Source organism: Crinia signifera, chromosome 19 (assembly GCF_055691185.1).
Source record: "Crinia signifera chromosome 19, ASM5569118v1, whole genome shotgun sequence".
Lineage (NCBI taxonomy): Eukaryota > Metazoa > Chordata > Amphibia > Anura > Myobatrachidae > Crinia > Crinia signifera.
Window position 1 is genome coordinate 135,262,733 of NC_139226.1, and position 16,789 is coordinate 135,279,521.

The 16,789-nt window shown below is 46.2% G+C and overlaps 1 protein-coding gene across 1 annotated transcript; it reads right to left on the minus strand.

Annotated features, from left to right (window-relative positions):
- Positions 1–1,661: 1,661 nt before the first annotated feature.
- LOC146042185 (nicotinamide N-methyltransferase-like) lies at positions 1,662–11,303 on the minus strand. Its single transcript, XM_083162112.1, has 3 exons — positions 11,168–11,303; positions 5,032–5,239; positions 1,662–2,698 (listed from the first exon to the last, which is right to left on the minus strand). The coding sequence occupies exons 1-3, from the start codon at positions 11,271–11,273 to the stop codon at positions 2,272–2,274; spliced, it is 741 nt and encodes a 246-aa protein (XP_083018238.1). The 5' UTR covers positions 11,274–11,303; the 3' UTR covers positions 1,662–2,271.
- Between the last annotated feature and the right edge of the window lie 5,486 nt (positions 11,304–16,789).

The following is a 16,789-nucleotide window of genomic DNA, read 5'->3' on the forward strand; positions in this document are numbered from 1 at the left end:
AATAACTGAAGGGCACAAAATTATCCGCGACATACAAGTCTCCCACTGAAATTATTCCCTGATTAATCCACCTATCTAATGGCAAATTAGGAATTAAAGATTTAAAAGCTTTTAATGATAAAAATGGGGGCCAGTAGGGCTATCTTTTCTAGAGAAGCCGTCATTTTATACCAGGCATCTAGGGTGGCTTTGATGGTTTTACAGAGGGCTGAGATTTTCCTCGTTTTAGTATGTGGGAGCCATACCAGGTCCGCGATGGGTGTAGGGTGGGAGTAAATTCTCTCCAACATCCCCCACGGTTTTGGGTCATTAAGATCGAACCAATCCCAGGCCTGGTTCAGCACACAAGAAGTGTAGTAAGTTTCAATATCTGGATAGGCAACGCCCCCTTCAGCTTTAGACCTCAGTAATATCTTCTTTGCAATTCTAGGTTTGGCCCCTCTCCAAATTTACTTAGTCAAAAGTTGGTTAAATTTGTTAAATAAGTTTTCGGGAGGGGATCTTGGGATAGAGCGAAATAGGTACATCAATTTCGGTAAGAGGACCATTTTAGCCGCAGCTACTCTCCCTAGCCACGATACATCGTGCATCATCCAGTCTCCAGTCAGCGCCGCAAAGGCCCTCAACAAGGGGTTATAATTGCATTCAAATAGATGGTTTTCTAGTGCCAAATTAATTCCTAGGTATCTCAGTGAATGGGTTGGTACTTGTTTCCTAGCACGGCCACAATCGCGGGCATCGTGTGCCTTAACTTTAAGGCACACGATGCCCGCGATGCCCGCGATTTCCCCATAGGCTTCAATGTTAAAATATTTTAACATTAAAGCCTATGCGCGTCCGACACGATGCCCCCGATTTCTCCATAGGCTTCAATGTTAAAATATTTTAACATTGAAGTCTATGTGATGGACCCGATTTGTCCATAGGCTTCAATGTTAAAATATTTTAACATTGAAAATGAGTGCATTTAACGGTACTTGTTTCCTAGCACGGCCACCACGATTTCTTTCGTGGTGGTCGTGTCGGGAAAAAAATCGCGTCGGTCGTGTCGGGTGCATACCAAAACGCACACGACGCGACCGACGCGATGTACCCGATTTCTCCATAGGCTTCAATGTTAAAATAATTTAACATTGAAGCCTATGGAGAAATCGGGTCCATCGCGTCCATGGTGTGCCGACGCAATGGACCCGATTTCTCCATAGGCTTCAATGTTAAATTATTTTAACATTGAAACTGAGTACATTTAACATAGGAAAAAAAGGTAAATGGCCCAATATGGGCCATTTCTCATTGGGTATGGTCCCGGCATGTGTGTAAAAAATTATGGCCCCCCATTGTGGCCGCCACCCCCACGATTGACGCGAACCCAAAGCGTGGCGAGCGCAGCGAGCCCGCGAGGGGCGGCGGTGCGCGTCCTCCGACCTTTTCATTCCCCTTCTATCCACGTCGGCGTGGAGTTGAGAATATATAGTGTGGCGAGCGTAGCGAGCCACCGAGCCCCGCGAGGGGACGCGGATACCTGTCAAGGCTTGAAATCGAAGCCTATGGGGAAATCGCGGGCATCGCGGGCATCGTGTGCCTTAAAGTTAAGGCACACGATGCCCGCGATTGTGGCCGTGCTAGGAAACAAGTACCAAAAATTAAAATAAACTGAAAATATTTACAGATGGAGCCGCTGTCATCAGAGTGGCTCCCATCTGCTGCCCACCACCCTGCTCCGTCTGCCAGAATGGGGCACGCGCATGTGGGATGGTCACATGCCCCTTTCTTGACAATGGACGCACAAACATGTGAGACGCTCGCACACCCATGTCCTGCCCCTGTACGCCAGATAGCCACCTGCCAGAAACCTGCGGATGGTGGTCTGGCGGCAATGCTGACAGAGGCCCATCACAAAAGAGCTGTATGGTTTGTAAGATTTAGTAAATGACTGAGTGCTATCGAAGTTAAGAATGGTTACAGATGCCGAACGCTTGCCAAATCTCACTAGCTGGTGAGCACTGGCAGAGGGAGGCCAGCAGACGGGGAAGCGAGAGCATCTCACTCGCTTGCATGTCCCAATGCAGAGAATGGGGTGCATGAGCATCTCATGCGGGCGTGCCCAATTCTGAAGCATGGTGGTGCAGGGCGGCGAATCCCAATCATCGCGCCGGGAGACGCACTAATGAGAGCGGTTCCATCTCTATACGGTAAGAATACCTAGAGTATTTCAGTTGTTTTTAGGAAGAATTTGAAGAAATCATCCAGACAATGGCCTCCACTCACATCCTAAATATTCCCCTTGACAGCTGTAAGAACCATCACTTGTTTATAATCTGTGAGATCACTCTCTACCTTTCTATCAAGTAACTCACAGGATCTAATTACAAATCCTTCATCGGTGAGGGTCTTTCTTACAAAACTTTCATTGTAATTAAATACATGTATCCTATCATTACCAGTGGTGTAATATGTCATATTTAAGGCTCCAATAACAATAAAGTATCCCCCAGGTTTAAGCATCTCTGACATCTTCCTCAGGTTTCTGATGTAATCTTGTTGGTCCTGACAAACCACATCCAGCATCCCCGCAGTCACTAGACAGTCGGCTTGTGGTAACACCACAGGATCTGTGAGATTCTCTTTGCTGATGTCACATTTCATAATGCATTTAATTTTTTCCTTTAACTTTTCTTCCTTTTTTTGTTCTTCATCACTAAAAAATAATTCATTATATAACACTATAGGTACAAGTGTCCTATCTTTATAAACACTTTACTTGTAACCAGTGATGGCTCTAGAGGAAGGGCTGCAGCTCAGTCCAAAGTTCAACTATGGGAGCCACGCCCACTGCAAGTGATTCAGTTTGGGAGGACAGTTCATGGCAGTTGGTGCAGTTCCCCCATTTTGAACTTCAGACTGCACCCACCTCCCACCTCTGGAGCCGCCACTGCTTGTAACTATTAGTTTACAGATTTGTCCTTATTTATGTAGCATTCATATGTCATGTAACATGCCTGGCTAGATTTGTCCAATATACATACAGTCTCAAATCATTGCATTCTTGTTTACCTCTTTCATTTCCTAGTGAAGGCAGACATCATGCAAACAATTTACAGTGAGTTCCAAGTTTGCCAATTATCTGCTTTCAGGCAGTCAGCAGATGCTGGAAAATAAACCTTCCATTGTTTGACTGAGAGCGATCCCACTCAGATAGAACATAAGTGAGCATCTGCGAAGGATTGTACATTGGGGATATAATTGGATAGGTACTCATATAGCCAATCGGTGCTATATGGCGGTGATCCACATGACAACCGTGATTTTGGGTAATGTTTGTGGATTAGGACATTGCATTCATTGTACACTGTATTTGGTCATTTGATTACTCATTCCACTGTCCATTCTACATGGACAGTGCACTGAAAATAGCCAAGGACCAGGTAAGTATGCAGTGTGAGTGTGCTTCAGACACTGTTAAAACAAACTAGAAAGAAATATTGGGGTAAAGTTGTTGGGGTCCCCCGTATTTCATTGAACCAACACTGGGTTCTTAAATCAGTCTTGAAGTTGTAGATATACTGTACAAGGATAAAAATGCCTCGGTATTATCCACATTTCCAGTAACCATCACTGGGTCCTAACTAAATGCAGTGGGATAATGCCAAAGTCAAACGACATGCTTGGTGAGGCTACCCCATCCAAATCATTAACCCCCAACTAGTACCCACAGCCTTGGGATTCCTCCTTCTGATGATCCTTTATGGCTAGGGTGAGGCCCAGGGCTTCCCCCAGCACCTATAGACAATATACACACATCATTGACAGTTCAAATGCTCACATACAGTATGTGTGTCCTTGTCCTTGGTACTATGAGGTCTACTTGTCCAGGGAGGAACCTCTACACGTGGGGAGGGGAGAATCCATACTCACCTATCTTTGCAGTGATTAGAGAAGGGCTGTATGTGTATACAAATATATATATCCTCTAGGTCCAGCCTGGTCTGGGAAATTCTTTTTTTTATTTTATCACCTGGATGGTACTAGTTGTGGACTGATCATCACAATGATAGGTGCCTATGGATTCCCCCTCCCATGTCATTGATTCTACTTGAAAAATTAGACCTAGTAGCACCAGAAATAAGGTAAGTACATTATATGGCAGTGTGATTGTTGGTATTAAAGGTATACTATAATTACTAGCAATTAAAGATGTTCTGCCATAGGATAATGTAACTATTTGACATAGAATTGGCACTGACTATGACTTTGCTGTAAAATATATGGTACTTGTGTAGTATCACGGCGCCCATTGCATCGCATACCAAAAGGCATGCGATGGTATGTGATGCGATATCGCGCGATGTTCTACAATGCGATGAGAGGGGCGGCGGTACGTGTCCTACGACCTTTTCATACCCCCACTATCCACGTCGGCGTAGAGTTGATTTTATAAAGTGTGGCGAGCACAGCGAGCCCCGCGCATATCTTCACAGGTATACGCGGCCCCTCGCTACGCTTCGGGCTCGGTGGCTCGCTGCGCTCGCCTCACTTAATAAAATCAACTCCACGCCGACGTGTATAGTGGGGGTATGAAAAGGTTGTAGGACACGTACCGCCGCCCCTCGCGGGCTCGCTGCGCTCGCCACGCTTCGGGTTCACGTTTATACTGGGGGGGTGGCGTGGGGGTGCATTTAACATTGTAAGCACCCATTAGGGTGCTTATACAATTTTTCATCGCATAGGGGGCTAAAATCGCATCGCATCGCAGTGCATCGGGTGTATGGCATGCGATGCGATGAAAAATCGCGCAATCTCATATCGGAGGCACCGTGATAATACACAAGTACCAAATTTATTAATGGCTTCCCATACACCTTCATTTACCCAAGTTGTATCTAGGGTCTTGCACTTACAGTACAGTAGATAACTCTCTGATCTCCATCAATTCTGTAACAATGACCTGTTACAGTATGTTGTCATTGTTAGAATGTTTGTTTTAATGTGACTCATCTTTTATGTTTTTATATGTTTAGAATCATATCTTACCTGATACCTGACAGCTCGGTAGCAATCTTACATACATGAGTCCAATCAAAAGCCCCAGTGCGGGTGTCCACCCATTTGTTGAGTTCCATAATACAGGAGTCTGTTGATTTCAGTATTGTGATCTCTTCAAAATATTCACAGACACCAAAAAGATGATGAACAGTGGATCCCATACTGATGTCAATCAAAGTTTCTCCTTTAATGTGACCTGCGGGGAAATACTCAGATAAGGAGGAATGTAACAGTCTATATAGTTATAGTGAGTCAACGGCAAAGACAGATAATGGGAGAAATTTACTAAGATGCCCTGTACGTATGAGTAGGACCAGAATTGTCTGTGCCCAAAAATAAGGCCTCAAAATTTGGAAAATTAACTATGCTGCCAAATTCTCAGTATTCAAATTTTCTGATGGTGAAGTCATTTGTATTTGTGCCGGCAGCCAAATACGGACGAGTCTAAAGCATCGCATGGATCAGTCTGATCCGTGCAGGCTTCTCTGTTTAAAAAATAAAAAAAATAAAAAAATAAAAAACACTGCGTGTGGTCCTGCCACGAGCATAACCATCCCCGGGCTCTTTGAGCCAGTGCTGGTTGCAGAAATACAGGGGAACAAAAACTGGAGTCCCCTGTATTTCCAAAAGCAGCGCTGTGCTCTTGGGCTGGTTCTTGTTACAAAAATACAGTGGCCAAAAGAACAGGGGTCCCCCGTATTTTTGTAACCAGCACAGAGCTCTAACAGCCAGTGGTGTCATGGCACAGCTTGTGGAAAATTTTATACAAGTTCTACCCTCCAGGGCACCACCATTCCAGGCTGAAGCCAAGGACTTTCCCCTGCACCCCTCTGCTGTGGGTTCCGGGCTGATGTTTATAGTGTAATAAAGTGACTCACAGTGCAAAAACTAGGATTTCTGGTGCCCAGGTAGAGGCAGTAATTTGGGTACTTGTGTAGTTTTACGGCGCCAGCATTTATGGAAGCAAATAGCATTTTAAATACTGCTGGCATGCGACGCGGTGCGCACAGCCAGCATGGCATCTTTCTATATCTTTGCAGTGGCTTCTGCTTCTGCCCACTCCCACGGCCACCTCACACTCCACCACTGGCTCTTTACCCCTCCCAAATCAGACTCATGTGCAGGTGGTGACAGCGTCATGATGTCACCCATGCGGTGTTACTGCCAGTTACACTGGAAGACGTAGACATCTTAGACATAATAGACCTTGCAGCCTGCTGCTGCAATGGGAAAAAACAAAGGTATGGTACCTGCTGTTCCTTGCAGACAGCAAAATGCGTCAGGGGCTGCCTATTCAGACACCCCAAACTGCCACTTTTATGCACTTGCACTTTATACTGGGATCCAACCAGCCGCTTATCTCTGGAGAACTTTCATACAACAAACAGATCTAAGTGAACTCCTTGCTTCATCTTCACTACCTCATGAGGATACTGCTGCAAATGCAATCCAAACCGGATATAAAAATCCCCTGATAAACTGCATTGGTAAATATACCCACCATAATAACTTGAATCCATATGGAAAATGCACCAACCTTTGTGATCTGAACTGGTCCTCCTTTCCATCTTTGAGGTAAATAATAGGAGCGGATCCCATTTTGTTTTACTATTACAGTGGCTTTCTGAGGGCGTTTACACTTGTTTTTAATGTTATTTGTGTCATTGTATGTATTATTAAGTATTAAATGTCATTTTTAATTTAAAACTCCTCATTGGTTTTAGCGCTACTTTTTTCTTCTCTCTTTGCTGCTGCAAAGGGCAGGAGTTCAGCGCCTGGGTCACGTACAGAGCTGCCACTAGGAATTTTGGGGCCCAGGACTGATTTCCAGTCTGGGCCCCCCCCCCCTCATTTCTCCCCTCTCCTTTCAGTTACTGCCGGCTCCTGCTGAAGGTCTCGAAGCAAAGGCTTCTTCAATGCAGGATGCCAGCGGCCAATTAAAATGCAGCACCGGCTGGTGAGCCAATCAGAGCTTGTGTACCGGCAGCTGCTCTAATTGGCTAATGGTACACAAGCTCTGATTGGCTCAAAAGCCAGTACAGCATTTTAATTGGCCGCCGGTGTCCTGCATTGAAGAAGCAGGTAGCAAAGCAGAGGCAGTCATGGAGGGGGGTTTGTGGTGGGCAAAATGAGCTTCCCGGGCCCTTCCAGAGTCCACGGCCCATGACAGCTGTAGACACAGCACATCCCTGTTGGCGGCCTGGTCATCACCCCCTAGCCCCCTCCTCCAAGTTACAGCCCTGCTGACATCACTGGGATTTCTCACATTCTCGTGGAGGAGCTGCTTGTATAAACAGTTCCATAGCCTGTTTGGTTCAGGTTGTTGTTTTTTAACGCCTAGATTGCCTAGTTTGGACCAAAGAGGACCGATCTACATCAAAGCTGGTAAGTATTTTTTTTTTCAAAGGTACCCATTTGAATTTCTATAGTAAAAGTGGACCAAACCTATTTGTCAAGATAGGTAAGTATGTATGTTAGGGTGGTGTGTTATAAACAGTACTATTTTTCTGGAAAAATAGGTTCAGGAACTCCAGGTCTGGGGGTGGATCAATTAAATAAAAAAAACAACATATATAATAGAGAGAGGGAGGGAGAGATAGATGTATAGATTGTATTTAGAAACAAAGGCACTCACAGGTGTCTTTAAAATAAAATGTATCTTATGAAAAGTCGATTTTCAGTTCCTGATGATGTCATATTTAATTAGAGGTTCAGGAACTGAGTTCCTGCTGGTTCCTGCTGAAAAATAGCACTGGTTATAAAGCTCAACTTTATTCATGTGTGTGTTATTTGGGTATTGGTTCTGTAGTGGGACTACAAGTCCCAGAAGGCCCATTGTGATTCTCCAAGTCCCTACATATGTGGGAGGCTTGCTAGGAATTGTAGTTCCACGACAAAAACCTAATATTTAGTTTAATCTTTCTTTTACACTTTAAGCATCAGCCAAGAACCCACAGTCCAAGGATGCTGGGGAAGCCCAGGGCTTCAGCCTTGGCCAGAGGTGCCCTGGAGGGGGAACCCTTTTAATGAGGGGTCCCCACTCTCAGAGATCCAGCCAGGGCTGACCAGCCAGGATTGTAATGCTTTGCCCGGGGGAACTTGTGTAAAATTATTCCCCCCAGGTGTGGCGTGACACTCCTGGCTGTTGGAGCACATGATAATATGGAGAACCCCTATTATTTTTGTCCCCTGCATAGGCTTGCCACCTCCCGCGATTAAGCCATGCCCCCCAAAATGTGTGGGTTTTTTTGTGTTATTATCCCCCCCTTTAGCAGCACACACCTACAGCATCTGTTATGCTGACAGCAGGCTCAGCATGAGCTCATGGGGTGGGGTGCTAATGCTGAGCCTGCTGTCAGCACAACACATGCTGTATGTCTGTGCTGCTGCTGCTGCCCAGAAGGGGTGGGGGCGTTGGACCAGGGCCCCGACGGGCACCTCCAGCAAACCCAGGCCAGGGTAATTAGTACTCGCTGCCCCCCTTTCGGCGGCACTGGGAATGCCCACACAGGTCAGAAGACATTGCCGGAACTCCGATACAGCTCACAATGCTGGAATCCCAACTGTCTGCATCCCAAACATAACAATGGCAGGGCTGGTTAAGAATAAGCTGCGGGGGGGGGGGGGTGGTAGCTTTAGGAAGAAAAGGAGGGTTAGGATTTGCCAGCAGACAGGGGCTGGAGTGCATGGAGGAATATGGTTTGGCACTAAGAGGGGAAAATTAGGCACTATGGGGGTATGGATAGGTTCAGGTTGGGGGCAGGGCCATCTTAACATTTTCCCGGGCCCCTGGCAAAATAATTCACTGGGCCCTCCCACACCCCCACACCTACATACAGGCAGCAGCATCCAGTAAGCAGCGTCCGGGCAGCAGGGGCTAAGAGCTTGTAGCGCTATTCGCCAGGTGGCGGGGCGGGAAGGAAGCACTGCTGATTTTGAAAAGACAGATGCTGATTGGCTGAATTCTCTCAGACAATCAGTGTCTGCCCAGTCTTTTCAAATTCAGCAGCACTTCCTTCCTGCCATCCTGTCCAACAAATAGCGCTACAAGCTTCCAGCCCCCACTGCCCACCACCCGCCGCCGCAGCCTCAGCAGCTCCCCCGGGTAGTGCCATCTTCCCTATGGGGGTCGGCCCCTAGAATCCTTGGGACCATGGGCAACTGCCCCTTAAGCCCAATGGGAAAGTCGGCACTGGCTGGTGGTTAGGCACTAAGGGGGTATGGTTAGGATTGGGATAGGGGACGGAGGGTCAGCTGCAGGAAAAAGGCTTTAGGGGGTAGGCTTAAAATTCTTACATTGGGAATCCAACTGTCAGCATCCTGAATGTAAGTAGTCTGGAGCTGGTTAGGGTTAGGCTACGAGGGTGGGGGAAAGGTTACCAGAGTGTAAGGTTTAGGCAATATAAGGGAGGTTAGGGCTAGGGTGCTGGAGGGGGGGTCTAAGGGTGCATGTGAGGGCTAGTTAGGGTTAGGCAATATAAGGCAGGTTAGGGCTAGGGTGCTGGAGGGGGGGTCTTAGGGTGCTGGAGGGGTCTAGTTAGGGTTAGGCACTATACAGGTATGGTTAGTTTTAGACTGTGGGGGTCAGTTAGGTTGTAATTTTACTCTGATTAGAGTTCTACGGAAGATGTGATGATGCTATTGGCAACCAATCAGATTTTATATATTATCTTATAGAAGGTATTAAGTAAATAAGAAGTAGAATCTGATTGGTTACTACGGGCAACATCCCATCTTCAAAATAACTTTCATATTAGTACATTTACCCCTAAGAGGGGAGGATTATGATTAGGCTGAGTAGGGACGGGTTATGCTATAGGAAGGAAGGGTTAGAGATAGGCTTGGGGGGCACATGTTAGGCTATAGGAAGGGAGAGTTAAAGATAGGCTTGGGGGGCACAGGTTAGGCTATAGGAAGAGAAGGTTAGGGGGTAGCGGATGCAGGGCCGGCGCCACCACTAGGCAAATCTAGGCATTTGCCTAGGGCGCCGGCCACTGGAGGGCGGCATTTTGCCCCCCCCCCCCCCCCCCCCCGTGCCGCGGGGGTACCTGTCCTGCGGCTGTGTATATAAAGCTTGCAGCGGCAGCAGCGGGGGGTCCCTGCAGTCAAGAAATAACGAGCGCTATCAGCCTGGCTACGCGGAAGCGCTTCTGTTGTGGAAACACTGGCCGCACGCTGATTGGCTGAGATTCAGCCAATCAGCGTGCGCTGTGCGGCCAGTGTTTTCACAACAGAAGCGCTTCCGCGTAGCCAGGCGGATAGCGCTCGTTATTTCTTGACTGCAGGGACCCCCCGCTGCCGCCGCCGCAAGCTTTATATACACAGCCGCAGGACAGGTACACACCCCCTACCCCCTTCCCCCCGGCACCGGGGCGCCCCCACCCCGACTCGCCTGGGGCGCTCTGGTGCCTTGCACCGGCCCTGAGCGGATAATAGAATTCTTACCACCCGGGTGTCAGGATCTGTGCTTCGGAATTCCGCTGTCAGTCTTCTGCCCATTGGCATCTTAAATGCCACGATGCTGATACCATCCCATACAGGATGTATATAATATATAATAAAAATGTGATCTTATCATTTTGATATTTATTGATACATTTAAAAACCTGTATAGGGGTCACATAAAGAATATACACATACTATGTAACATATATGATCATATGTATAAAATTGGAACCATAGGTGTAAAAACAGTGCAAAAGGTTCCTTGATAAATGGCACACCGGCCTACATTATTCTACTCCTCTCCGGGAGAAATGGCTATGGGGAGATACCTCGGTGATACCTCAGTGAGTAGTTGGCTTCTCACCTGTCCAGATCTGTCTGGGAGTAGGAGATAGAATATGTAGTTACCAAAGTGTTGCCGATGGTGAGTGCCAAAGACATGGAGGATGATTCAGTCCCACATGTAATAATGGTCTGCAGGAAATACTGGTGCAACCAAAGCACTTGCTGAGGGAATATCCTATGTGGCGTTTCCCTGGTAAATCAGCTTCTCCAAAGAAAAGTTTCTCCTGTTCCCATTACCCAGCTGAGGAGCAATGTATTCACCCTGTATGCTATAACAGCAGTCATATACAATAACCATATACAATATAAGGAAACTATGTACACTGATACGCACCTGATGCTAAGGCGCTGTGCATCTTCTCCATAACAAACACCACGGTCTCATCTCTGAATGCACTTTCTGCCTTAAAATACGAATTAAGGTAGTCCCTGGAATCCATCCCGTGCACATGGTAAAGCTTCAGGTCAGGTTTGGCTTCCATCCTCTTGTCTTCTGTCACACGGTGCAGGGCGGGACTCTGATCTGTAACATGTGCGACTTTTCCCTTTATATATATACTATGTGAGTTATTTACTCTCATCACAATGTTCTCATACTCAGCTGACTATGAATGTATCACTTTTGGCAGAATTGTTATTGATGATGATTAAATATTTGTCCTCACCATGTGATAATCATACGTTACAATGTGCTATAATCCAACTGTATTTTGCTTTTGTTTATGTACAGTATAACCCTCTACACTCCATCTTAGTAAGCATAGGCATGCGCAGCACATTTTATTAGGGTGTTCATCGTCTAAGGGGTGTGCCTAGCACCAACTTTAGGGCATGTCTAACATTGCCCATTGGGTGTGTCTAACACCACCAATCAGGCATGTCTACCATCATCTATTGGCACTCGCTACAATATAAAACGTCTCTCAGCGACATCATAATTTTCTGCCTATTTTTTAGGGCAGGATGTTCTAACATCCGAAGCCCAGCTCCGCCCCGCTTCACCCCCCTTTGCATACATAATTATCGCATATGCTCTAAATAATGCGATAATTATGGCAAAGGACAGCTCTTGCGTTAAGAGCTGTCCTTTGCCCTGAGAGTCAGTGGGTCCCATCGGGTCCCGGTGGCTCTCCCCTCCCTCCCTTAACCGGCGCTGCTGCTGCTGCGCTGGGCTCTCCTCCTCCCTGCACCCGGAAGAGGATCATAGTGCAGGGAGGAGGAGGTCTCAGGTCCGGCCAGCACAGCACTGTGCTGCCCGAACACAGGTGAGGGGGGGGTCGGTGCGGGGCGGTGGTGGGTCAGTGCGGGGCGGCGGTGGGTCGCGGTAGAAGTCCAAAGGCATCGATGGGGCATCGCCAGATTTTTATGGCGATGCCCGCCGTCGCGGTAACCCAGTGGGGGATGCTTAGAGCATCCCAAAATGCGGTTAAAACCCAATAACAGGATTTTTACCGCATTTTTAGCTTAGAGAATCTCCCCCTTAATCTTCTAATTACTCTGTGTAACAGTACATGCAAATACAGTCACAAACATATATGGATGACGCAGGTAGTATGTAGCGATATGACAGTGGTCGAATACAATTAACAATGTAAAACACACATTACTGATTGATGAGCGCTTCTTTTAATGGAATACAGTTAAAAAAGCTAAATGCTTTGGTAAAAGGTATTGCTGGTATTGCTAGGGGCAGGGTGGTGTTCATAAGGTCGGGCACAGCATTAGGGGGTGTCTGTGCACCCCTAACACTCAATGTGCGCATGGCTATGTTAGTTAGCTTGTTAAGACATTTTATATATTTGTCCTTAATCAATACAATCTACTGTAGTTGGTTACTTTATTGGTATGGGGCACTGGTCATGCCCTTATAGTGAGGGAAACAGAGGCATGGCTTGTGGCATAGCTTCTGGTAAGGCTACACCCCCTTTTATAGAGGCCACACCCCCATATCTGGACCACATGGCTTTGCCTGGCTTCCCCTATTTTGAAAGTTGGGCGGTTTGAGAAAGTTTTGTGACATTAATGCCTGTGGTTAAATTGATCTTGTAATCTAGTAGATCTTGTGATGAGCGAAGAGGTAGGGTTGGGAGATATTTTGAGATACTGTAAGTGAAGAGATGTATTTTGGTGTAGTTTGGTTTATCACCTTGTGTGCAAGTGAAAGTATTTTTATTGAATGTGGTAGAATTCAGGTAACCATAGGAGGGAGTGTGCTTTGCAGCTGTATTCAGGGGGGATAATAGTGGTGAGAGTCTCTATTTAGTACGACCAGTAAGGAGACTATTGCTATAAACAATGGAGGAAATGATAAGAGCATGGATTACAGTTTTTGTAGTATGTTCTGTATCTGTAAGGTTTGGTCATATATTGGGTATGTTTATTAGATGAATGTAACTTGATTTTGAGACAGATGGAATGAGGGGAACAAAGGACAGTTCAAAGTCAAAGATGACACTTGTTCTAAACAGTGATTGAAATATCAGGTTGGTAACTACAATTGGGTGGTGGAAATAAAATGTATTCTGTTTTTGAAATATTTAGTTTGAGGTGGCGAAATGACATTCAAGATGAAATGGAATAAAGACATTTAGGGGGAAATTTACCAATATGGATTCGTAAAAAATAGGTGTATTCGTAGGCAGAAATACACCTATTTTTTTACACATTTGTATTTTCGGGATTTACAATCCCGAAAATACAACAATTCGTATTCCTAAAGATGGGACATTCGTATTTGTATTTACAAATACGAATGTCTACACCATCGATAGGATACGACAGGAATCACCATTCAAAAGAATGGTGGTTACTGATGTACTAAGCAGCCGTATTGATAATACGGCTGCTAATTGGTGTAAAACAGCCACGCAAATACGACAGGAAAATACACCCTGATGTTCCTGTCGTATTTGACTTTAGCCTGCGGGAATCAGTCAGATCCGTGCAGGCTTCAGTGTAAAAAAAATAGAAAATTAAATAAATTAAAAAAAAAAAACAGCGTGGGGTCCCCCCCACAGCTGTAACCAGCACCAGGCTGAAAGAGCCGGGGCCGGTAATTAAAAATCAGGGAACCCGACAAATAGGGGTTCCCCGATTTTTAACAACCAGCCCCAGGCTCCAGGTCCGGGGCTGGTTCCCAAAATACGGGGGACAAAATGACTAGGGGTCCCCCGTATTTTAAGAACCAGCCCCAGGCCAAACCAGCCAGCAGGGTAATGCCACAGCCGGGGGGAGACTTTTTATACAAGTCCCCCCGGCCAAAGAATTAACCCTCTGACCAGTCAGCCTGGCCAGGGGCCCTGGGGGAGTGGGGACCCCCCCAATAAAGGGGTCCCCCCCTCCAGGACTTACCTGACCAGGCTGAAGCCTGGTGCTGTCCTTGATGCCCCTGGGCGGTGGGCATCGAGCTGATCTTGGTGTAAAAAAAAGATGAATAAACTATTGTTTTAAACTGTGGAACTATGAGTCCCAGCAAGCCTCCCCCGCAAGCTGGGACTTGGAGAACCACAAGTCCCAGCCTGCGGGGCATTAAAGGGCCCGCTGGCACTTGTAGTTCCACAGTAAAAAAAATAGTTAAATAAATACACACTGACACCTGAAAAATAAAAGTTTAATACATACATTACACACACCCTGATACTTACCTATCTTGATTCCGTAGGTAGGTCCCAGAGTCTTGATCCGGGGCCTTGTCCTGGTTCCGGATCATGTCGTCATTCTTCATCATGTCGATCTTCATGTCGGAGTCAGGTCCGGGTCCGAAGAAATCCATGGTGGACCTGTGGAAGGAAATCCAACTCACCCAGGTCCTCCATGGAAGTTCTTCTGGCTTGGTCCGACGTTGTCCAGGCCTTCTTCCTTCTTCTTCCATCTTCTTGCTTCTTATTCACGCTGCCAGCGACTCCAGCAAAGCTCCCCGAATGTCAGAGCCGCAGAGATCCTTCCTCCTCGGCGTCTGTACTAAGAATGAATTCTGGCCAATCAGGAGCCGCCTAGCGGCCAATCAGGAGCCAGGAAAGTCGGCTCCTGATTGGCCAGAATTCATTCTTAGTACTGACGCTGAGGAGGAAGGATCTCTGCGGCTCTGACAGTCGGGGAGCTTTGCTGGAGTCGCCGGCAGCGTGAATAAGAAGCAAGAAGATGGAAGAAGAAGGAAGAAGGCCTGGGCTACATCGGACCAAGCCAGAAGAACTTCCATGGAGGACCTGGGTGAGTTGGATTTCCTTCCACAGGTCCGAGAATACAAGAAGAGAAAGCACAGAATGTCTAATATGGTGCACCTTGGAAAAAATTGTACAATAAAATGTAACTTTTAATGAGGGATGTTTAAAAGGTTGCGAACATTTAAAAACACACTAACATACATATACACACAACTGGTGATTTAAAAGAGGAAAAAATCCTCATGCAGTGTGCCCCAAGATTGTAGTATAATTATCAATAGAAGATTTTATTATGTACGTCTCCTGGTGTGTGTACACCTAGGAGAGACCCACTTGTAAGTTGCTGTTTAACTCAAGAACAGTTGCGGTTTATACGCGACCCTTGAATAAGATCTACCATGAGGTCGGGTTCGTACGTGTCAGCTCAATCTGTGTTGTAGGGAGGCTGATTGCCTAAACCCTATCAACCGCGAGCACCTGAGGTATGTGCCCGTGCACGGCCTCAGGGGGATCAGATTGTTGCTTAGGTCGGGTGACGGCTGTCAAATCCTGACCTCTAAGCAATGGGGTTCCGTGTACCGCGGAGACCCTTATAGCACAACTGATACATCAATCAATAATACATGAATAGGTAGACTTGCAGTTAAATATAAATAATTATAAATAATTGTGGCTTGTACATAACCCTTAAAATAAGATCCACTATGAGATCGATTTCGAGGTGTACGCTCAAATTGTATTGCAGGGAGGCTCAAGACTGGTATATCGAGTATGACCGTGGTGCAGGGTGTGGAGAGTGTCTCCGTTACCTGCCCATGTAGCGGTCACTGTTACCATGTCTGAGAGAATCGCCTAATCTCTGCTGGTGGAGAGCGCCTGAGGTATGTGCCCTTGCACGGCCTCAGGAGGATCGGAGTGCTGCTTAAGTCAGGTGACGGCCGTCAGACCCTGACCTGTAAGCAGTGGGGTTCCGTGTACAGCGGAGACCCGTCAAGCGCAACTATACAGCAATCAAAATACAGTGGTAAGTGGGGAGGGGGTATGGGGGGACACACTGCGTGCGGTCGGCGCACGCTTCGCAAGAGCTTCGTCAGGACCACTCACAGGGCGTCCGGAAGCCATTTTTATACCTTAACTCCTCCTCATTATTATGCTAATTAGGGGAGCGGTTAGTCACATACTGAAAGCAGGTCATTGTTTGAATTGATCAATTCAATTGTTTAGCTGACAGTCTGAGTCAATGTTTAATATCTTTCGTATTTGTTGTTTTAAGAACACTGTCTCCTGATTGTATTTATATACATTGTGTCTATTTTGAAGTCAACAAAGACTGGACAAAAATGGAGCAGTGCAATGTATGATGAGTTGATGATGTTAATTGCATGATTAAGGGGTAATTAGTAAATGTCATCGTTTATTAACAAAGAGGTCTCCAAGAGGATAAAATAATTTCATGTTCCTTCGATATAATGTTTGGATGTAAATTAAAATCATATAAGAATGTACTAAGGGACAACATTCATGATGGTGTTATTTTTAGAATTATGAACGTTTAATGAGTCTGCTGTACCCCTAGGTGATGAGTGGCTGTGCCATGTTAAGTGTGATGTGTTGCGGCCAGGTTATCTGTCCAACATGATATGCTGATTTTGCCTACAGACCAGGCGATCTATAAGTCTGTACAGTTCTGTTCTCCAGATTCTTTGAAGATAGATATCTAATTGATTCTATATGGCGTATCTAGGAGTGTGGTAACACTGTAATAGTGTTCCTGGTGTGACCAGTACATTGGT